At 37.1% G+C, this 23,429-nt stretch overlaps 1 protein-coding gene across 9 annotated transcripts in view; it reads left to right on the top strand.

Annotated features, from left to right (window-relative positions):
• DIP2C (DIP2 acetate--CoA ligase C (putative)) overlaps positions 1 to 23,429 on the top strand; it is a 350,386-nt gene that overhangs the window by 190,704 nt on the left and 136,253 nt on the right. For all 9 annotated transcript variants that reach the window (XR_015740061.1, XR_015740062.1, XM_087916235.1 and 6 more), the window contains exon 2: positions 18,643 to 18,714. Coding sequence is in view for 7 of the 9 variants with exons in the window: in XM_087916235.1 (XP_087772361.1) it covers positions 18,643 to 18,714 (72 nt within the window). In the remaining 2 variants the exon portion in view is untranslated. The remainder of the gene's footprint in view (positions 1 to 18,642; positions 18,715 to 23,429) is intronic.

Genomic DNA, 23,429 nt, shown 5'->3' with positions numbered 1-23,429 from the left:
AAGAATTCAAACCTTATAAAAACAGATGGTCTGAGCTGTCAGTACTAAAGGGCTGTATACTGTGGGGGGAGAGAGTAGTTATTCCGCCCTCACTAAGGAATAGAATACTGACACTACTACATGAAGGCCACCCAGGGATAGTCTGAATGAAAGCCCTAGCTAGAAGCTATGTGATGGCCAGGGCTGGAAAAAGAGATAGAAACCTGGGTCGCCACCTGCACCCCCATCAAGAAATCAGGCCAGCCCCCCTGGCAGCGAGCCCCAGAAATGGGAGACACAGCCCCATGGGCCTAAGTACACGTTAACTTTGCTGGGACCTGCCAGGGGCAAACTTTCTTCATAGTCATCGATGAGTACTCTAAGTGGTTGGAAGTAATACTAATGAAGTCCACCACATCAGAGGCCACCATGAGAGCCCTCCAATGACTATTTTCCACCCATGAGCTACCAGACATCCTCGTCTCTGACAACGGGCCACATTTCACCTCGCAGCCATTCGAAGCATTCCTGGCCGGACTGGGGATCAGGCATGCACTGTCCATACCTGCTCATCCGGCAACAAGCAGACAAGCGGAGAGAATGGTCTGAATGATCAAAGAAATGCTCAAGCGTATGGGCTGAGTGGACTGGCAAGAAAGGATCAATAAAATGCTCTTGCCCCAACACATCACACCCCATGCAACAACACACTGTAGCCCTGCAGAACTATTAATGGGCTGAAGGGTACGATCAACACTCGACAGGGTCCACCCTAACTAAGCACCAAGACACCTGTAGACTCCATGGGAAAGTGCAGACAATTCACCATAGGGGACCTGGTCTGTGCTCACAATTACACAGGGGGACTCACATGGGTACCAGCCAGGGTCACAGGGATTACAGGGCCCCAATCATACAGGGTAGAAATTGAAGAAGGGAGACAATGGGAGAGACACATTGATCAGATCAGAGGCCAGATCACTAGCACGGACAACCAGCCAGACACCCAACACATTCCAGCAGAACAGTCCCTGACTCAGGCCCTATCCACAGAGTTCAACAAGAGAACTAATTGCCTAGCCTCAAACTCGGACAGAACGTGGGGACACTTACCATTCGAAGAAGTGCACTTCTGAGACCTCAGGCTCAATGGTCCCTGCCACACCACAAGGGGATTTCAAGACAGTTCCTCAGGCAGGGACCAGAGCAGCAGTGGACCTGTCTGCTCGGGCCGTCGCCCCAGGAACTAATGAGGTGCGCAGGTCCAGTCGCACCCCTTGAAGCCCCGCCTACTTATGTGACTACGTAAGGTACGCAAATGCTGATTGGAGGAACACTTACTAGGAGGGGAGGGGTGTTAAGTATTCCCAAATATGGCCATAGAGTGCAGACTCCATTCATTGGCCCAACCACTGATGGGAGAAATAAAGTCCCGTCAATGGCTGAAGCTTTGTACAGCACTGGCTACAAAAGCCGGCACCTGCCATGGCTGAGCAGCTTTTTTACTTAAACAGAATAAAAGAGTTTTACCTGCTCCTGCCGCATCCTGCCTCTTATTCCCACGGAGCCATCTAACACAGGCTAGATCTGATTAAAAGATTAAAGTCCATGTTAAGATTTCCTCAGCAGCTATGATAGCAGCTAAGAAATTTTGCTGGGAGAAAAAGCAAATGATTACAGGTAGTAATTCATCTAGCAACCATTCATAATGGTAGTGAAAAAAAGTGATTTTGAGTGGTCCTCATGTTTGTGGCCATCATAGTTCCCACACAGTGACATGAAATCATTCAGAAGTGGCTCTCAAAGGTTTGCTTCCTTCTACTTAACAAATGTGTTAACTTAACTATAAGTTAACCTTGACTTATAGCCATTCATTTAGAGACCGGTTGATGATAGAACAGCACTGAAAAAAGTTACTTGTTGCAGGTCCTCACACTTACAATCATCACAACATCCTCACACTCACATGTTCAAAAATTCAGCTGCTTAGCAACCAGCATGTATTTACAATGGTTTTAATATGTATTCGCCATTTGCAACCTTCCCAACCAGTTTCCAACAAAGTCAGCCAGTGAAGCCAGATTTGCTTAATGACCTTGTGATTTACTTAACAGCTGCAGTGATTTGCTTAACAAGGGTGGCAAAAAAGTAGTAAAATCAAACATAATTTACTTAGCAGTCACCTTGCTCAGCAATTCCAAATACTGGAATTGTGGTTTCAGTACAACCTGTATTTGTTGTCCCAGGAGGAGGGAGAATGTTCAGGGTTGTGAACCTTTGACGCAAAGCCATGGGAAGAAGGAAGAACTTGGTCTTCAGAAGGAACAGGAAGGACATTGAGGAGCTTCAGCAACTCTGCTTGTCTGCCCTGAACAGCATAAGCTGGCAGGACTGAATGTACTGCACGAACATGAGTTTTAGGAAAGTGGGATGTCTAGTTCTTCACCCTTTTCCAAAACTGTGAATTGTACGGGGAAGCAGAGGCACACAAAATTGGAAAATGCAGAGAAGGTGTTAGGTTGCTTTGGTCCTTGTTGTGACTGCTTTCATCTTCTAAAAATTTCAGACAGTTTTATGTCACCTTTGTTGGTCCACAAACACTCATGATGAAAAATCTTTCATGGTTGGAGGAGTAAATTAAAAAAAATCAATTGGAAATCAATGGAAGAATAGGGAGTTAAGATAGAAAAGCTAGTTTGCAGAGAAAAAACCTCTGAGAGAGACATTATGCTTTATAACTCTAGAGCAAATCATGTTTGGTTTGGCAGAAAATATTATTTCATATTTGCCTTAGCGCTGATTATGTGTTTGGGCCGTCGAATTGTTCTCCAGAATTATTTAAATTATTCACATACAGAACAAAATATAATCAGTAGCCTAAATGAAAACCTATTTTCAAGTCTTCCTTGTTTTCAAATTGAGGTGTTAAAGAGTTGCAGTGCAGTTCAGATTATTTGAATTCTCTGGACTCACATCTTGTAAATATCCAAGCACTCCAAATACTAAATTATTCTCTTAGATGACTGTGTTTTCTACAGTTAGCACTGTTTAATATGTAGGCTCTTGTTGTCTCTCTTGACAAAAGCTGACTATGTCTTGTACCATGTAATTGCCTGTTATTACAAGCAAAGTGATTTACGCTCTAGCTTCCTACTGAAATATACTAAGTTTTTTTCATGGAGCTTGGGGACAAAAAAGGAAAAGAAAAACAATAAAAATATTTTTTCTCACAACGATAGCAATAGCACTTATATTTATATATCACTTCACAGCTCTCTCCCACTTGTGACTGTATGACTGTAACTTTGTCGCTTGTATCCTTACAATCTATATTGACTGTTTCCTAGTATGATTTAATTGCTTATTGTACCCTATGACTATTATTAAGCATTGTACCTTATGATTCTTGACTCTTGATGAATATATATTTTCTTTTATGTACACTGATAGCATTTGCACCAAGACAAATTCCTTGTGTGTCCAATCACACTTGGCCAATAAAGAATTCTGTTCTATTCTATTTTAAAAATATATCTGGCATATTGTTGCAAATCCAAACCAGATAACTTTCAATGTGGTGGAAATGTGCAGAGGCTAGAAGATACTGGACTAAAATCCATACATGGTTGGAAAAAATGACAAAGAAACATATAAATTTTAAGCCAGAGATATTTTTATTGGGTATTATACCTGAAATATATAGTAGAGAAATATTTGATATATTTGATTGTCAATGTATTAACAGCAGCTAGAATTGTATTTGCTAAAAACTGGAAAAACAAGAAAATTCCAATGGAGGAGGAAGTTATTAAGAAAATTATGGACTGTGCAAAAATGAGTAAATTGACTTTTGAAATTAGAGAGCAAGAAAATAAACAATTTTATAAAAGGTGGAGTTATTTTATCAATGGTTAGACTCAGGAGAAAAGGACAATGAAACAAGTAAATTGGGAAGACCTGTAACGCTCAAGAGGATTGCTCCAAATTTTAACTTTAAAAAGACTTAAACATTCAGAGGTGAGACTGTTGGATAGACTATTTCAATAGATTGACTTTTAAGAGTTTGGCTGAGACGAGATTAGTAACGGAAGGAGCAGATTCATTAAAGATTTTCTGATCAGATTGGTTTATTGTCATAGAAACGTCTAGTATTCACTAGGTATGTATGTAAAATTAAAAGTTGATGCTGTAATTTTAGTATGTATTTTACTGCACTGAAAAAAGAGAAGTCAGTGCTGTTTTTCCCTTTCCCCCTTTTCCTATTTTTTCCTTCCCCTTTCTTTCCCTTTCCCTTTCGCATTTCCCTATCTTTATTTTCATTTTCATTTTATATTATGATCTTAATATAATAAGTGTGTTGTTTATGTTATAAATATGCAGGGAAGTTCTACTATCAGGTTGATTTGAAAGCATCAAGTCAGGTTTATGCATCGGTATCATGGAGAAGAACTATATTTTAGCAAGTCTAATGGGGCTCTCGCTTTAATATTTGACCTAAGTGGCAGTCGAGCATGCTAAATCACAGATGTGAGCATATAAATAGTTGTCAAGATCCTTATTCCAATCTGAAAAACCATAATGAAAATGAGAACATTGGGATTAAAATACACAGCACTGACAAATTCGCCCATGCCTGTTCTCTTTATGTAATTTTATTGCAAGATAATTTGTTTTCCTTTCTTTTGGATTGTTTCATGGGCGAGAAGTGTTGATGATGTGAAATTTCAGCCTTGTAGTGAGCCATGAGTATCTACTCCGAATACAGCCTGATGTGGTTTGGGTAGCAGATCTGCTGAAGCATTACAAAAGCATTTGTTATAAAAAGGTTTTTTTTAAATGGAACAATTGCCTTCAAAATCGTTGTAATTAAACAATAGGTTTCAACCTACAAGCATTTTTTAAAAAAACATGTTATGTATCACTTAAAAATATGTTAGGAAATATTTTATACCTTTTTTATTGGAGAGAAGAAAAGAAAAAAAGTTGAAACTCCCAGTTTTCTCTATCCCAGTTTTTCTTGAGCATTAACAAATTTCACATCTCGAGATTCTGTTTCTTATGAAGAAGCATATCTTCATTTGATGTTGATGCTGTCTTAAGATTGATTGATTTTATGTCACCAATCAGTGTTGACTCTTAGCAACCACCTAGATAAATTGTTTTTTTCATGACAAAGTAGAACAATTTGAACCTGGTCATTTGTGCCACAGCTGAGATCTCTGAGGTTGATTTCTTAGGTGATTCATTTGCTCTTTTTCCTGGTATTCCCAGGAGCGTTTCCAAGAGCAAAGTTAAAAAGTGTCAATATTCTTCTTACCATGCTTTTTTGAAATCTTTAGAATGCCACAGGGAAACCAATTGCCTGCACTGTTCTGATATTTGTAGGCACATCCTGGTATTTGAATATCTTTTCCAAGGCCTTCAGGGCTTCTTTACAAAGTCCTAGTTTGTGGTGTATTTCTTGACTTCCTTATTGTTGACCACTACTTGTAAAATCTACTTCAGATCTCAACATCTGGACCTCGTAGATTCTTTTAAAGTTTTCTTCTTAACTACAGATAGTCCTCAACGAATGATTGCTTTTCACACTTACAATCATTGCAGCATTCCCATGGTCACATGATTAGAATTTGGACGCTGAGCAACTGGCTCATATTTAGGATGGTTGCAATGTCCTGGCATCATGTGATTTCCTTTTGCAAACTTCTGACAATTTGACAGCTGCAGTGATTCTTTTAACAGTTGTGGCAAGAAAGGTAGCAATGTAGGGCAAGACTCATTTAATAGCTATCTTGCTTAGTACAGAAATTTTGGGTTCAATTGTGGTCATAAGTCAAGGCACATCTGTATATGGATTAGCTTGCCATTGTCACCTTCTAAATTATTTGTTGAGTCTGGCCCTGGAATTTTTAGGGGATCTTCCTTCCAGGTTTTGTCTTGCTTAGGGTCCCAGCCAGACAATTTGGAGTTCATTAAAATTGCGTTAACCTTCCTAGGAAGGAGCAACAGCAGAACTATAGTTGAGCAATCATCTTAATCACTCCTCCAAGGCAATAGGGGGGGCTTGAGAGGTTGAGGGGAAAAATACTTAGCTATTGTGATGTAATGCTTAAGTAAAGGTGATAGAGGGAGAATAGCTTTCAGCACAATTCTGATCAAACTGGCAGCCTGTATTTGGGTCCTTTAATTAGTTCTGAAGAAATAATGTGCTGAAATACCATTTTACAGCATAACACTTCAGTTATTCTAATTTCATTCGTTTAAATATTCTACATAAGTAGTTTTGATGCCATTTTTTCCAGAGTGCTAGTAAATTAATAGTAAATCTTGCGACTCTTCCTGAATAGCATTTTGAAATTGTCTTCATAATAAGAAAAGTAACATTATTGAAGTTAAGGAACAAAATAAATTAAGAAGTTGTACCAGAAAAAACAATTTTGTAGTAACGTAGTGTGTCTGTGAGAGTATATTGAGGAGAGAGAGAAATGGATGGATGGATGGATGGATGGATGGATGGATATAAATCAGTTTGGTGTAATGGCTGAAAGCACAGTAAATTCCAGTCCTGCCTTAGGCACAAAACTAGCTGGGTTTGAACAGATCTGTTTTAACCCTAGGAAGCAGGCAATTGCAAACCCTTCTGAAAAACCATATCAGGAAAACTTCAGGGACTTATCCAGGCAGTTGCCAGGAATCACCACCGACTCAATGACATGAAAATATGTGCCGACATGACTATATCTGCATGCATATATGGTATCATGCATATATATGCAAATACAGCTGAGGAAGCTTAAGGGGAAGGCTAGTTTTAAAAGCATGGCTGAGACAATTGCAGGCAAATAATTATTAGGCCTATTTTTTTTTAATTTCCCTTCTTTTGAGCTAATTTTCTCAGTTTATGTGGGATATTATTACATAGACAATTTTGTAGTAACGTAGTGTGTCTGTGGCAGTATATTGAGGAGAGAGAGAGAGAAATGGATGGATGGATGGATTTAAGCAAAGTGCTTGATGGTATTATTTGACATTTTGATTATCAGAATAGAGAAATGGGAGATGGATGACATGACAATTATGTGGCTGAATAGATGGATATATTTTCAGAGTTCTGGTAATGGTAATCTTAGTAGATTCTTAATAACTCCAATTATCAGGTGAAGCACCATAAGATTCAGTCCTGCATCCTGTGCTCCTTACTTTTATTAATTATTTGAATTAGAATTAAGAAGTGGATGGAAACTTTGTCACCTGCACAAAATAGAGGAGGATAGCTAGCACCCTAGAAGACAGATATCAAATTTAAACCAATCATACTAAGTTAGAAAGATAAATTGAAAATAAATAGATAGGGTCTTCTCAAGTCTCTCATCCTTTTTGGTACTTGTTTAAGAACTGTTATTTATTTCCCTCTGCATTCAATTGGCTCATTCTTTGTTCTATGCAATATTTTGTATTTCTTTTGGGAGGTTATGTCTCCTCGCATAGTTAGTTTGCACTCTATAGGTCTCGTCTATCTCCATCAATATTTCTTCTTACTCTGTTCCGAGTACTTTCGCTATCAAATCTGTCATTATGTTTTTCGCTTAATTCATCTACTCTTTTCTCCTCCTTTTCCATTCTTTCTTCCATTTCTTGTAGTCTTTGTTCATTTTTTGTGATTGTCATCACCTCTTGTATGCTCTGTTGCCTTTAGCTTCTTGTTATTTTATGCACCTATATGTTTATAGTACAAGGGGGAGAGCAATCTCAGAGTGTTTGTTACACTCTCAAATCAGTATTGAGTATGATGAGATTTGTATACTAGAGGACTTTAATGCAATTACAGATAAAAAAAATCAGACTACAAAAGTAATAACATAAGGAAAGGAACAAGAAGAACATTACCAAAAATCTTCAAAATGGCTGAGGAACTAAATATTCAAGACATCTGGAGAGAAAGAAATTGGGAGAAAAACCAATACAATTATTATTCAAGTAGACAATGTTTGTAATCCAGAACTGATATAGTGTGGATATTGAGGGAACTCAATGCAGAAGTAAAAGAAGTGGAAATCGAGACAAATCCCTGGATCGACCATAATTCTACGAAATTTAGCTGGGAAGGATAAAGCAAAACTCCTAGATGGACACTACAAAGAGTGATTTTAAAGATGAAAGATTTTAAGTTAAAGATGGACAATGAACTGAGCCTTTTCTTCAAGAAAAATAAAAAGGGAAATACATCCCTGCAAAATCTCTGGGATACAGCGAAGGTGTACATGAGGGGGGAGGCTATATCACATACGGCAAAAAAAAAAAAAAAAGGAAAACACGACAGAAACGTCTAGAAGATGAGTATAAAAGGTTGGAACCAAACCTCCAAACAACCACAAAAGAGAAACTTAAAACATCAAATGGACTTAAACATAAACTAAATATCCTTGAGAAAAAAAGACCTAGCACAACAATTAAAAAGAACAAAACAAAACTTTTTTGAGAATGCAAATAAACTGGGGAGATGGCTGCCATATAAGTTGAAGAAGCAGGAAAAAAATGGCTTGGCAAACTACAGAATGAACAAGGGAAGATACTCTACCTGGACGAGGAAAAAAAGAACATAATTCAGGAGTTTTATGAGAAATTATACAATGAAAATAATTGTAACCCAGAGGAAAAAGTGATATGCCTACAGAAAGTTGGAATTATGGAAGAAATAAAAATATGTTGAATGAAGAGATTAGGATGTCAGAAGTAATTTTGGCAATAAATAAACAAAAACACAACAAAGCACCGGAACTAGATGGACTTCTGACAGAACTATATAAAGACCAACAAGAAATATTAGGACAAACTCTACTTGAAGTATTTAATGTGGTTCTAGACAAGGCGAAGCTACCACGATCATGGATGGAAGCAATATCACATTGATACTAAAGAAAACACAGACCAGACACTAATTAAAAACTGTAGACCAATATCCCGAAATTTATGGAGATACTAGAAGATTATGGGGAAGTTGAGGGATTAAAAATAAATAAAGAAAAAACCAAAATGATAGTCAAAAACATGACCAACAAGCAAAAAGAAAACCTTGCCAAGGGAATAGATACCCAGATAGTTAAAAAATGAAATATTTAGGAATTAACATCTCAGCAAGATGCACAACAATCAAAGAGGATAATTATGATAAATTAGTGAAACAACTAAAAGAAGATCTGGAAAGATGGAGAAATCTGAGGCTTTTTCTAATGAGTAGAATAGCTATAGTAAATATGAACGTATTGCCACAACTACTTTTTCTGTTCCAAAATATACCCATAAACCGAATAAAAAGTTTTGGGAAATTTGAATAAAATGACACTAAATTTCATATGGCAAGGGAAAAAACCTAGGATTAAATTAAAACTCCGACAAGAAGCTAAAGAAAGAAGAGGTTTTGGCTTACCAGATTGGGAAATATATTAACAAGCAGCAACGCTTACCTGGGTGAAAGATTGAATAACCTTAAAAATAGAAGATTACTATCAGTAGAAAGCCATGACTTACAATTAGGTTGTCACACATTTTTGTGGTATGGTAGGCACGGCGCATATAAATACTTTCAGAGACATCAGATTAGACAAACATTGTTTATGGTATAGAGTAAAATCAAAGAGCAAAATTATATAGAAATTCTAGCTTGGTTATCCACTTTAGAGGCGTTAATACATTCAGTCCTTTTGAACCAGGAAAAACTTATCACTTGTAAGGATATTATAAATGAAAAAGGGGAATTGAAGTCCAGAAAGAGTTAAAAGAATAAGGTGTAGAATTGGAATGGTGGATCTCCTTACAAATTCAGTCAAGATATGGGAAAGACATGAAAGAATAGGGGATTCGTAGACAAACCACAACACTAGATGTAATTTTATTGGGGACAGACAATAAATTGATAAGGAAAATTAATAAATTTTTATTGGACTATAAGATGGAGGAGGAACAGGTAAAGGAAACAATGATGGTATGGGCCAAAAGTTTTGGACATAATATAAATTTGGATAACTGTCAAGCATTTCCAGAGCAAAATAAAAAAATAACATTGGCCATATCGTATAAGGAAAACTTATATAAGATGTTTTATAGGTGGCAGCTCCCCCAGCAAGATTGGCTAAAATGTATAAAAACCTGTCACCTGAACACATTTGAATGTATAATATATGCATGTAGCATTTTGAATATTCTTATTCTTATTATTGCTACTACTACTGTTACTATTATTGATCACTGCACAGTCAGCCAGATGTTCAGAGTGGGTTTGGCATTTTTGTCTACCTACAAAAGACCTGGGATAGGCAGAGCTGGATGTTCGATGGTATTAACAGATATTGTTATATGATAAAAGCTTCCAAATAAAGCTGCTTTCTGCAATTGAGTGGTGTTGAATTTGTCAATACCAATGGTTTTCAAATGGTGCTCTTTTCTTCTCTTCTCCCTCTTTTCCTCTTTTCTTCTCCCTCTTGTCTTTTCTACTTTTGCTTTTCTTCTTCTCTTCAGCCTCTTTTCTTCTCTTGTCTTTTCTTTTTTTCTTTTCTTCTCTTCTCCCTCTCTTCTTTTCTTCTTTTTTGTCTTCTCCCTCTTTTCTTCTTCTCCCTTTTTCTTTCTTCTCCTCCTCCTCTTCTATCATCATCAACATCAACATTATTATTGTCAAAATTATTTCCAGTGTTTTGTTGCTGGTATAGCTGGACAGGGCTATTTTCAACTGAGTAAATATCCAGTGAAGAGATGAAAGATAATTTTTCCAGCAGCTGGGGAAAAATAGATTTTTTTAAAAAAAATCTGCACTTCAAAGATAACCCATCAGCCATATAAAGAAATGAAAGGGAAGGATGACATTAGGAGTGATCCTAATGGGTGTAAAATTCCAAAAATGGAAGCGATTTGCTTTCATTACATAAAGTGTTTGTTTAAACTTCAAATAAAAGAAAAATACATTAGGAATGGAAAGCTTCCCTGTTAAAGTTTGGTTATATCACAGTAAGCCACAAAAGCCATGTTTCTTTCTTAAGAAAATCCTCAAAGGACCAATAGACCACACAGTGATCATGGCAGAGAATATTTACATTTAATGAAATGTATTTGCCATTCTGGCTTTTAGCCAAGATCATGGTACTTTAGTCTGTCATCTGGTTGTCCAAATATTAGACTATTTCATTAGAGAACCTAGATAAGTAGATGGGTAATCCTCCCCACCCCTTAGTTCAGTGAAGTTTCTATATGGTGTCAGTAACATTCATCTGTTAAGCTGTCTTGAACCAATTGGAAAATTAACCAAGTTAAGATTCAACAGGAAAGAGAGAGAGAGAGAGAGAGAGAGATGCGCGCGCATACACACACACACACACACACACACACACACACACACACATATATATATATATATATATATATATATATATATATATATATATGGATCTTTGGTTGTTGGGTTTTCTCACAAGATTCAAAGTGTTTAGGCAGCGTTGATGAAGTCTCATTCATCATCATCAGGCCTCTGTCTTTGGCTCTGATGATGATGAATGAGACTTCATCAAACGCTGCTCAAACACTTTGAATCTTACGCGGGAGAAAACCCGAACAACCAAAGATCCACATACAAATACCGCGAGAACCTCAGAAAACAAATATATATATATATATATATATTCTCAAGTTTTCGCGGTACTTCACATGTATGGCATTCAGCTTTGTTGGGTATTTTCTCCACGTCATTGTAGTTCTGCTTTTAAAGTTGTAGCAACGTTTCGGCAGAATCTCATAAACAAACAGGAAATAAACAGCCAGATCAAAATGATGATGGCAGATGAGATTCTGCCGAAACGTTGCTACAACTTTAAAAGCACAACTACAATGACGTGGGAAAATACCCGAACAAAGCTGAATGCCATATATATATATATACATACATACATACATACATACATACATACATACATAAAACAGTGTGCAAACTACAACTCTCAGAATGGTGAATCCGCTATGCTGTGTGTGGGAATTTTGAGAGTTGAAGTCCACACATCATAAAATTGCCAGTGTTAAGAAACAAGGTAAATTATAAAATCGTCTTTAGTGTTGCATCTTAATATAAATGATAAGATGAGCTGGCAGAAAATTAAATGCTTATTATTAGATATTTATAGCTAAATATACAAGAATCAGGCTTGTATGTGTATAATTACGTGTGTATGTGTGTGTGTGTGTGTGTGTGTGTATGTGTGTGCATGGATGGTTTGGAATAGTTTTAAATATGATCAGTGAAAGTTAGCTTCCTCCTTTTTTGGTGCACTTCATTAATGGGATACAAAGGGGGGGGTTAAAATTAAATTTTTTGACATGAACTGGAATTCTAAATTCCAGAATCTTTTGTTCATCTATTAGAAAGGGAAAAAAGGAAAGAAAAAGAACAGAAATAGGCCCTTGGTAAATAAGAGAAAAATGTAAAGAGTTTTAAGCTATGGTAAAAAAAATTTGCAAAGAAAGTGACAGTCAGTTTGGCTTAGTGTTGAAGGCACCATGTTGGAAACCAGGAGATTATTGAGTTCTAATCCTGCCTTGGTTTTGGATAGTTATGAGCCAGTCACAAGGAGATTGCAAAATCTAGTCCTACCGTAGGCATGAACATGGCTGGGTGACTTTGGGCCAGTCACCTTCATTTAGCTCAACCTACCAGTAACTCATAAGATGGTTGTTGTGAGGAAAATAGGAGGAGGAAAGAGTATGAGTGTGTGTGGGTGTGGGTGTGGGTATGTACATATTGTATACTGTATTGGGTTCATCTGTGAGTCAGACTTTCACAGTCGTTTCAGTTTTAAATTTGGGGCTAGCCTACTGCTGTGCCAGAATGGTTTTTTCTTCATCCTGATTGGTTGGGAGTCTTGGTCTGTGTTTATTGGTCTTGGAGTTTGCTGTGTTCTGCTTGATTGGTGTTTCTAATATCTTCTGTCTTGTTTTATAGCTTTTTTGGTCTTGATTGGCTGGCAACATTGTGTTTCCTGTATTGGAGGCTTTTAGTGCAGCTTGGCTCCGAGTAACTTAGTAATAAGACGACTACTATACAGAAGCCTGATGATGGCAGATGAGATTCTGCCGAAACATTGCTACAACTTTAAAAGCACAACTATAATGACATGGGAAAATACCTGAACAAAGCTGAATACCATATATATATATTTATATATATATATTTGCTGCCCTGAATTATTTATAAAAATAATAAAGGTGGCTTATAAATGAATCAAAATAAAATGTGATCCTATTATATATTTTTTCTATTCAAAGTGATATTATTCCAGTATTCTGGTTTTTTTTCATTTATGTGCACAAAATGGGTGAAATTCAGATTATACGGGAGAAGAACTGATCCTGAATTATCTTCCAGGTTTAAGGGTGGAATCCAAATAGTTCATCCATACCTTTAATTTTGTATATCTTCTGAATATTGGTATAATAATATTAGAAGCAAATGTTTGTAGCTCAGGATTGAACTGTGGAATCCTTGGTGCTTTCTGAGCTTGACTGTTTTTTGTTTTTTTTGCAGACATTTCATTACCCTAGTTGGATTCCACAGTAACAACCGTCTAACCGTTGCTCTTGAAACCCCTCCTGATGTCAAGAGTTATTTACTGGATAGCTTTCGTATGGTAGTTTTAGTTGTCCAAAAGCCTCTTAAAGCTATACAATCAGTCTAGTTGTTGACCTGAAAGTTGGCTAGTTGGCTGAAAAACGCATCTCTTGGTTTGGATGTGTTTTTTCCCTCTCCACGCGTTTCTGCAGATTGCTTCCTTCAAGCTGTAATCCCTTGTTTCCTTGTGTATTTTTGGAAGGGCAGACGGAGAGACTCTGCATCATCAGTGAGAGAAATCAGTGAGTCATAGCACTCATTTATGAGGAACGTTGTTTCATTCGAATCTCTCCTGTCAAGATGCTGACAGTAAATTTGACTCATTGGCAGCAAACAAGCTATATAGCAACTTGAATATTTGGAGGATAAAAATAGATTGGGGGATGGAAGCTGGCTTTTGTCTGAAATGCTCAGACTTTGGGATATAAGAATCCCCACCCACCCCAATCCATATTTTGGTTTCATGATCTGCATATGCTTGAATCTTGATTAAAACCAGTTTTTGTTTTCCATCTGAAGATGTTTGTGTTTAGTTAAATCCTTATGTGGAGTTATTCAACAACTCTAGGGCAGTTCCAGGGTGGTGTCTCCCAGATTTCTTACTGTTGACAACATTTTTTATTTTTGAATTATTACTGGAGTGTTTTGCTTTGGTTCTGCTAAAATAAATGCTTTTTTTGGGGGGGTGGGAACAAGTTAGAATAATCTAATGGGAGACTACATTCTACAAAGTTGATTATTTTGTCCATTTGGCTGAAAGGTTTTCTTTTTTCTTCAAATGGTGACAGCGTCATAAAATTCTGGTAGAGAGCCTTCATACTATCCGCTGCAACTTTACGGTAGCCTTTCCAACCAGCATTTTCTAGATATGGAGAATTTCATCACCCATAATTACCAACCAACTCAACAGAAGTTTGAAATTTACCTCCACATGAAGGTTGAAGAAGATTTCCTTAGGAACTGAACCTGGGGTGTTCCAAAACAAAACAGGTCCTCTACTATTCACCTTCCTTACTTCAACCTTCATATGGAGTAATAATACTCCATATTAGTAATATCTATATTACTAGATGGAGATAGTACTCCATCTATATTAGTAATAGTAAAAAATCACATAAACATTTGCTATGAACATTATGCCTAGAGAATTTGCAGAGTATTTTGCAACAAGCAAACAGCCCCCAGTGATCTCTGAGAATATAGTATACTACTCATGTGTAAGTTTTCTTTGAAATATGGTTGCCAAGAAATTGATAATATGGGTAGTCCCCACTTACAACCATTTGTTTAGTGACATTCAAAGTTACAACGTCACTGAAAAAAATGACTTGTGGCTGTTTTTCACATGTTTTTCACATGTAGGGCCGTGGCAGGATCCTTGTGGCCACATGGTCAAAATTCATGTGCTTGACCACTGGCATATGTGTGTGATGATTGCAATGTCCTGGGAAAGCTAAATTCATTTAACTGTGTTATTGACTTACTAACAATTGCGGTGATTCACTTAACAACTATGACAAGTTTAATTCTAAAAGGGAAAGGATTAAGCAGCACTGGGGATTCGTTGGAACATGTGTCTAATTTACCACAATTATTTTATACAACAAATGTGGTAAACCGTTTGCACTCCTTATTTCTTTCCCTTTTAGTATTAAACTGACAATGGGCCACACAGTTTATGGTTTGTAATTTTAGTATAGTTAGACCATGTATAACAATAGATTGGATTTTGTCATAGATTTTAGTTGTTATTTATTATTTATGCTAGAATTTTTAATTGAATATTTACGGAGTGTTTTTATTAGTTCTGGTCTCTAGTCTATGACTGTAATAAATTGAATTGAATTGATCATAAAATGGGATAAAACTCACTTAATAATGGTCTTGCTTAGCAGCAAAAATTTGGGCTCAATTATGGTTGTAAGTTGAAGACTGTTTGTATTCTCAACTTCCACAGGTCCACATCTCTGTATCCTTACAGTGAACTGAAATGCCAGCCTTACAAACTTTTAAAAAGTGAATCAGCTATTTTCTCCCGCTATTTTTCCACCTACACATCATGAGCTTCCAAATATGACTTAATTTATATAAATTTGTTTGTCTTCAAAATGTCACAGAACTTTTAGTGCAGAGTACTTATTTAGAAATTATTATTATTATTTTATATGTCAGAGGAATCTATGCAGATTAATTGTCCAGAGGGCAGCTGGCCTTTTTCTTGTTGGTTCAAAGAGTTTCGCTGTTTTATTCAAGTAGCTTCTTCAGTCTTCTGTGCAAATGCTTTGAGGCTCTTCAAGAATATATGGAAAGGATCATTGGTGAAACTTGCTGAGTCTAGAAAAAAGATCCACAGCATAGGGATTTTAAAAAATCAAAATGGTGGTCATAGATGGAGTTCACCTTCATCTAAACTTACTACTAAGAATTTGCAAATGGCTATAACTGTGTGAGCATAACATGAAAAAGGTATTTTTTCCATGTTCACACCAGTGGTGCATTTCAAAAAAATTTTGTCACCGGGCAATGTGCACTTTTCACAGGGGCAGAGCAGGGATGGGATTCTACAGGTTCGCACCTATTCGCTAGAACCGGTTGTTAACATACTAAGCAGTTCGGAGAACCGGTTGTTAAAAGAAATTACTGGCCTAATCCTGTAAGGAAGGCAGGAAGGAAACATTCTGGTGTTGCTCACAGAAACTGCCTCTCCAGTAACCCTTATTACATTCTTGGCAGGACTAGACTTCCTGTCTCAGGAACGTCTCTGGAGTTTTTCCCCCCTCCTTTGCTGGTACTTTGTTTGTGTGGAGTAACCATTCAAAGTTACAATGGCCCTGAAAAAAGTGGCTTATGGCCGTTTTTCACACGACTGTTGCAGCATCCCCACAGTCATGAGAGGCCAGGTGAGTGATATTGAGTTGGCCACGCCCAGCCAGTCACATGACCACCAGGCCATGCCCACCAACTAAGCCACGCCTACAGAACCATTTGTTAAAAAATTTGAATCCCACCCCTGGTGCAGAGGCTTTCCAACTCGCCTCCTGCACTCCGTCTGTTACTTCAGCAGCTGCCGCACAACAATCTGCTGTGCTGCGCAAAGCAGCTGCACTTCAAAAGCAGGACATAAAGGTGAGTATGGGAACCCAGGTGGGGAAGGTGGGCCCAACAGCAAAGCATTGGAGAGAACCAGTTCGGTTTCCTCTGCTCATCGCTGCTACCGGCTTGGCAGAACTGGGCCAAACTGGTAGAATGCCACCACTGGTTCATACTCACATAGCTGTAGCTATTTGCAAATTGAGAAACTGTCAGTAGCCATAATGGTGGGCTTTCTCTATGCTACCCTGTGTCTACATAACAGTGTGCCGTCTTCTTCCTTCCTCTTGGAGTTAGAAGAACTCAAAGGCTTTTGCAAATTAAGGAGGTCAAGTTTTTTTCCCCCTCCTAATAAGCTTTTGGGAACTAAAGTAAATATCATCTCTGCCTCTTTTGATTGTTTATGTCTAGAGTTTTTTTGATGCAGTTGGGTTAATGGTTATTAACTCCTGAATTAAGATATAAGTAGTCTTCAGCTTCCAACTTTAATTCTAGGCTCAATTGTTTTTGCAATCATTAAGCAGGTAACTACATGACCAGAACCAATTTTGTCATTTTTTTTTTGTGCTGGTCATTAAGTGAATGCGATGGTCATTGAGACTGCATTTTACCCACTGGGTGTTTTTGCTGGAAATCAGAAATAAACACCAGAAATTGGCAAAATAACCCACTGTGGGATGCTGCAAACAGCTGTAAAGGTGAGCTGTTTGCCAAGTGCCCAAAATGTTTGTGTGCGTGTGTGTGTGTGTGTACATGTGCGACTGTGCGTGCACGTGCATACAGCTGTCATAACTTGAAAATTGGGTCATAAGTAGCTTTTGGGAAATCCATCATACTTCAAATAGTCCCTAAGAGATCGGTCATAAATCAAGTATTAACTATATGGACTGTATTCACTCTTGTTATGGATGTACTGAATATCCTGCTTAGAGAAGTTGAACTAACTGATAAATAATCAAGAAAGAAAAGTAATAACATAGGATTTCAAACTTTTAAAGTAGTTTGCCACTGAATGGAAATTACTGGAAGCCACAATTGAAGAGACCCACTTATATTTATTCAGGATGAATGGCTTACCTTTACTGCCCCACCATTTTACAAATAAATTAATTCGTTCACTTGAGGGTCTGGGACTGGAACTTTCCAAATTTTCAGACAGCTCAAGATAAGCTTTTGGAGGATGTCAGTAGGAGCTGCTAGTGATCAAAGCCTACCAGAGTACTGGAATAAAACCATGTAAACCTTTGCAATTCACCAGCAAGACCAGTCAATTAATGCCCCTGTTTTTATTTTTTGCTTTTGGTGCATCTCAGGACATAGTATTTGGTCTGTCAAAAAAAATCATCTCAACTGTATGGCTGAAGGGATAGAAATAGTATCTTTTATAGCCTGGTCTTCAGAAGTTGGATGCAATTGATGCTTTGCATTTTTGTCTTCAAGTAGCTCTTAAAAGCTTAGCCAAATGTTTATACAATACTATTATTTGAATGGTGTACCAACAGTTCCAAATCTTTTGTGCATCCTTCATGCTTGATTAAAGAATCCCATTAATAGTGGTGGAAAATGCTAATTGGCAATGTCTTTTGCCAGCCATTACCGGCTCAAATATCCTATATAATCCACTGTTGATTAACATAATGAAAACTGCTGTATTTTTATAAGGCAGAATATCACAATGACAATGCAGTCCTCTGAATCTTGGACTTCCACAACTGGTAGAAAACTACACTGGGAGTTTAGTTGCCAAAAATGGCTCCAGCTTAAATGTTCTTTTCCAGGCAAAATGGAAATAATACGTTTTCAACCAATTATTCATTATGATCATCAAAACAAACTGTGGCGCAGAGAGAAAGCATTTATCTTCTTGACTTGAGTGTATGAGTTCTTTCTTCATTAAAGCTTGTCTTGATTTTCCTTGCTTTCTTTGGCAGGTGACATCACACAGAAGGGTTATGAAAAGAAGAGATCAAAATTAATTGGGGCCTACTTGCCACAACCTCCAGGTATGTAGAAATTTAAAATCAGTGCATGGAACTGTCATGTATATTCATCATTGCAACAATTTGTTAATGTGCATCGTAGAGAGTTTATTATCTGGAGGCACAAAAGAATCTGTCACTATGGTGTAATGTGTGTTAGTTCCTCCCACTAACTACTCCTTGTGGACAAATGTTCGTCTCTTTGTTTAAATATATGGCATAGGTGTCACCTCTTCTCATTCCCATCCTAGTTTCATAACAATAGCACTAGCACTTAGGTTTATATGCTGCTCCATAATGCTTTACAGCACTCTCTGAGCAGTTTACAAATGTCATCATATTGCCCCCAATAATCTGAGTTCTCATTTTGCTGACCTTAGAGAATGGAAGACTGAGTCAACCTTGAGCTAGTCAGGATCGAACTCTTGTCTGTGGGCAGAGTTGGCTTGCTATACTGCACTCTAACCACTGTGCAATAGGAATCACATGGTAAATGGAGCTAGATGAGATTGTTGAAACGTATAACTATTTTCAATTAAAATTATGGAAGTAAATAATATCTGGCCATATTTTAATTATTTCAAACTTAAAATCAATAAGATTTTGTTTATTTATATTTCATATTTCTAAACTGCCCATCTCCCTCAAAGATATTTTCCTAAAGAAATGGATATTTCCAGAAGTAGACATTGAGCAGAATACGACTATAGAATGTGAAAACATTATAAAATTTGGAATTGAGTAAAATCCTTAAGATAAGTACCTCATTCATGGCAAGCAACCTTCAAAATTACTGGCCTGAAAAACGTCTGTCCACACTGTCTTAAATGGACCCAGGTTCACTTAACTGACTTTCAGTCTATCATTACTTACTAAGGAATATCCTCAGATTTTGGAGAAAATGAAAAAGGAGATAGATTGTCAAATCCATTCTCTAAGACACTGAACTCCAAATATGGAACAGTACAAGAAAATATCTAGAACCCCTCCAATAGATGACATTTAAGCACCTGGAGCCAAAGAGAAATTTCCCATTGCCTTTCTCTGGTAGTAGGAATGAAATTCCTGTAAACCATGTCCTTTCAGTTTTAGGGACAGTACATCTCAGACCAACCATGTTCTAATTATTCCTCCCTAATCTGTTGTATCTGCTTCTTCCCAAACCGCCCAGCTGCTTAGCGTGGCTGAGGAATCTTGGAAGATGTATTTAAAATTCAATTGGAAGTGTCCAATTGGACAAGGCTATCTCAGTTATCAGTATTTGGGACAAATGACAGCATTCACCTTGGCACACTTCCCTGTGGTCCACATAACACTAGCAGGAATTAAATGGTGAGAAATAGATGATTATTTCATTCATAATTAATGCACTGAAATTTCTTTGTTTGGATCTATGGTATGGATCAACCAGACAACTCTCAAAAATCAAAGATAGGTAGGTAGGTAGGTAAGTAGATAGATAGATAGATAGATAGATAGATAGATAGATAGATAGATAGATAGATAGATAGATAGATAGATAGATAGTCTAAGGTATCTGGCTAGGCATTAGAAGGGTTTTGCATCTTTGTTACCTGCTGGCCAGTTTCTTTCTGTGCTTATAGCTGTTTAGAGGAGGTGGCAGAGGGCCAGGTTAGAAAGTAGAGGATTTCACCTGGTACCATAGCAGAGTATAAAAACTTGGTGTACCACCAAAACCTTAATAGTCCACTGCAAGCAATGAGTCATGGACAGCACAAAACTCCAGCTGGTATAGCAATTGCTTGGCATCACTGATGTTCAGTGATAGGGTAGCGTGATGAGTAGGAAGTTCTCCAATTGTGCCAGTACCATTTTCTCTTACAAAGCAAATAACAAATGCAGAATCTCAATCAAAATAAGGACAATAGCAGGGAAGAATAGGTATATTCAAGTCCAACTCCTTTGGGCAGGGATTTGAATTAGAAGACCCGCCCTTTTAGCCCTATGAATTTATGATTCTATGAGTGTCTTCCCCTTTCCTCTATGCTTCCTGAGTCCAGTACCCCCCCCACACACACACATAAATAAAACCTGTTCAAAATGCCATTAGTTGATCAATGGGTCTGATTAGGTTTGGTCTCATTCCTTACCCTCAGGGCTGTCTTAACGCATGAGCCTGATGGGCATTTGCCTGTGGGCTCCATGAAGATAGGGGGCCCATACTAATCTGTTTATGTTAACCCTTCGATGCACTTTGTATCATATAAATACGGTAACTATATGGATTAGTTGTCGTAGGGGCCCTGGTACACTGCTTTGCCTAGGGTCCTTAATGCTGTTAAAACAGCCCTGCTTAGCCTCTCTTTCTCCCTTAATAAGTGAAAGAAAAAAACCCAATAATGAAGCAAAATACTTTATACAAGCATGCATTTATAATTTAAAGAAAGTTACAATAATATAAATAGATCTCAATATGTCTTACAGTCATATAGAACAGGAGCAAGGGATAGTTACACATAGGATTATTTTCATATGCATAGAAGCCAAGGCTAACTGGCCTATTTCTTCCTGCTTTATCCTCTTATTTTCCCACTCATGCCAGCAGGTGAATGAGTCAGACTAGCTCAGTACTGCATGACATCTGAATCCAGGATGAGGTTTTATTGCATCCAGACAAGCAGGATTATTAGCGGGTTTTAAAGGAGCTTTGTAGTTTACTTATAAATCCTGCCTTGCTTGGGCATAATATAGTCTGGAATTTAAATGTCATGCTTCTGTAATCAACATGTAGCTCTGTTCAGATGAGGGAAGCAAATTGTGGATTCAAAGTGGTTAAATGGACTCACATTGTGGATTTAATTGCTACAGGAGCTGTTCCATTACGCTCGAAAGGTTTCACTAAGTTTTCCCAAACAAGGCAGTATCAGGATTTTATTTCAGTTTTTCTCCAAATATTTAAGAAGGCTTTTGAAGTGTATGCATTCCCCAGAACCTGTGACACCATAGCATTTAAGTCAGGGGTTAGAAAAGGAGGGCCTGGAATCAAAATTGTCCTTCTGAGAGATGCTGTATCCTTTTTCTCTAAAGGAATATAAAAAGTCAGATAATTAAGAAGGCATTTTATGGGATTTGGCCATTGATTTTAAAATGGTGCTCACCTAATTTTCAGAATTTTCTCTGTTAAGCAAAACTAGTTTTGGATTAAAAAAAATTAGATTTACATTGATGTTTCCAGTCCTCAAGGCCAATTAACTTTTAGATTATGATTCCCCAGAAAAAATATATGTATGTATATAGATATGTATGTATGTGCATAAAACTAGAAAGCAGCAGATTGGGAAGGCTGCACTAGAATAAGTTTAAAATATACACATAGATTATAAAAATAGAACTATGCATGTTTGCTGAATAAGCTTGCACAGTGCAAACAGATATATTATATATACATACATAAAAATAATATGAATTGTCCTTATATTTTTTGGCTTCAGTGTATATTCTAGATAGTCCTGTCCTAACAACTACAGTTGGGACTGAGAACTCCATCGCTAAGCAATGTGGTCATTAAGCAAAACATTGCATGACTGCACTAAACTTACAATGTCATTTCTGTTATGAATATCAAGCAAGACATTGAATGACTTCCACCTGCAGTTTTGCTGCTAATTTCTCCATTGATTCTACTGGATGGAATACAGCTGTGAAGTGCAAGTAGCAATAATGTAACCATGAGATTCTGGGACAATTGCAAGCCCATTGGTTGCAAAATGTCCAAATTTTAATCACATAACTGCAGTGGACTGCCACAGCCATAAATGCAAGGGCTTGTCATAAAGTTACCTTTTCATTGCCGTCATAACTTTGAGCAGCCGCTTAATAGGTTAGCTATTAAGTGAGGACTACTTGTATATATGGTATTACAATGGGGAAGATCCTGGCAGTGTAGTCTTGGGTAGTGCCATGAAGCATTTACAGTCTGATCTTCATGTCATATAGCTCTAAAACAACTTTCACTTGAATTTATATAGTTTCCAGGCTGCAATATGGAAGATCACAAGTGGGAGTTTACAAATTTAGTGTTCTTCCAAACCAAGTATAAAGAATATGACACTTAGCAAATTAACTTAGAAAAGACCACTATATATACAAAACCATTTAATTATTTGAGCCCTACTTCTCTCATTTTAGAAGTTAAGTAATGAACAGAATATGCAAAGGTCAAAATCTGTCCTTCAGAGAAGTCTAGAAATCTACTGACAACTATTTTTTTTATCTAAAACAATCCAAATTTTTGTTGCATTATTTTAAGAAAAATACTTTTGTTTACCAAGAAATTCAAAATTTTACTTCTAAGAAAATGTATAATTTATCTATCCCCCCTATGCAAATAAAGCAAATATTTTTTATAATTTGTTTTGCTTTTTGGGAGGTAATTCACACACATATTTTTGCCAGTCTGAAGTAAAAGGTTTAAAAAACTTGACTGATTTTTAAAACTTGACTGATCATATTTTTATGAGATATCAAGAAACTCGCTGATAAACTCTTCCAACATCTTCGCATTTGTACTCTTCTAGCATTTTTACTCTTTAAAAAAAGTGTGATTGCTAGAATACTAAGTTCAGCCTCTGCTAACACATTCTGTAGAGTTTTTAAGATTCCCTGCCAAATTTATGGACTTTGTCCTGCATTAGTTATTTCTGCTAAAGCAAAGTTGGGAAAAATATGTAGGAGACGCCTCTGTGCAGTTCTCTCATTTTGTTATGCTAACAGAATGA

Source organism: Pseudonaja textilis, chromosome Z (assembly GCF_049901715.1).
Source record: "Pseudonaja textilis isolate UNSWEBS1 chromosome Z, rPseTex1.2, whole genome shotgun sequence".
NCBI lineage: Eukaryota > Metazoa > Chordata > Lepidosauria > Squamata > Elapidae > Pseudonaja > Pseudonaja textilis.
This window is presented reverse-complemented; position numbering and strand designations above follow the sequence as displayed.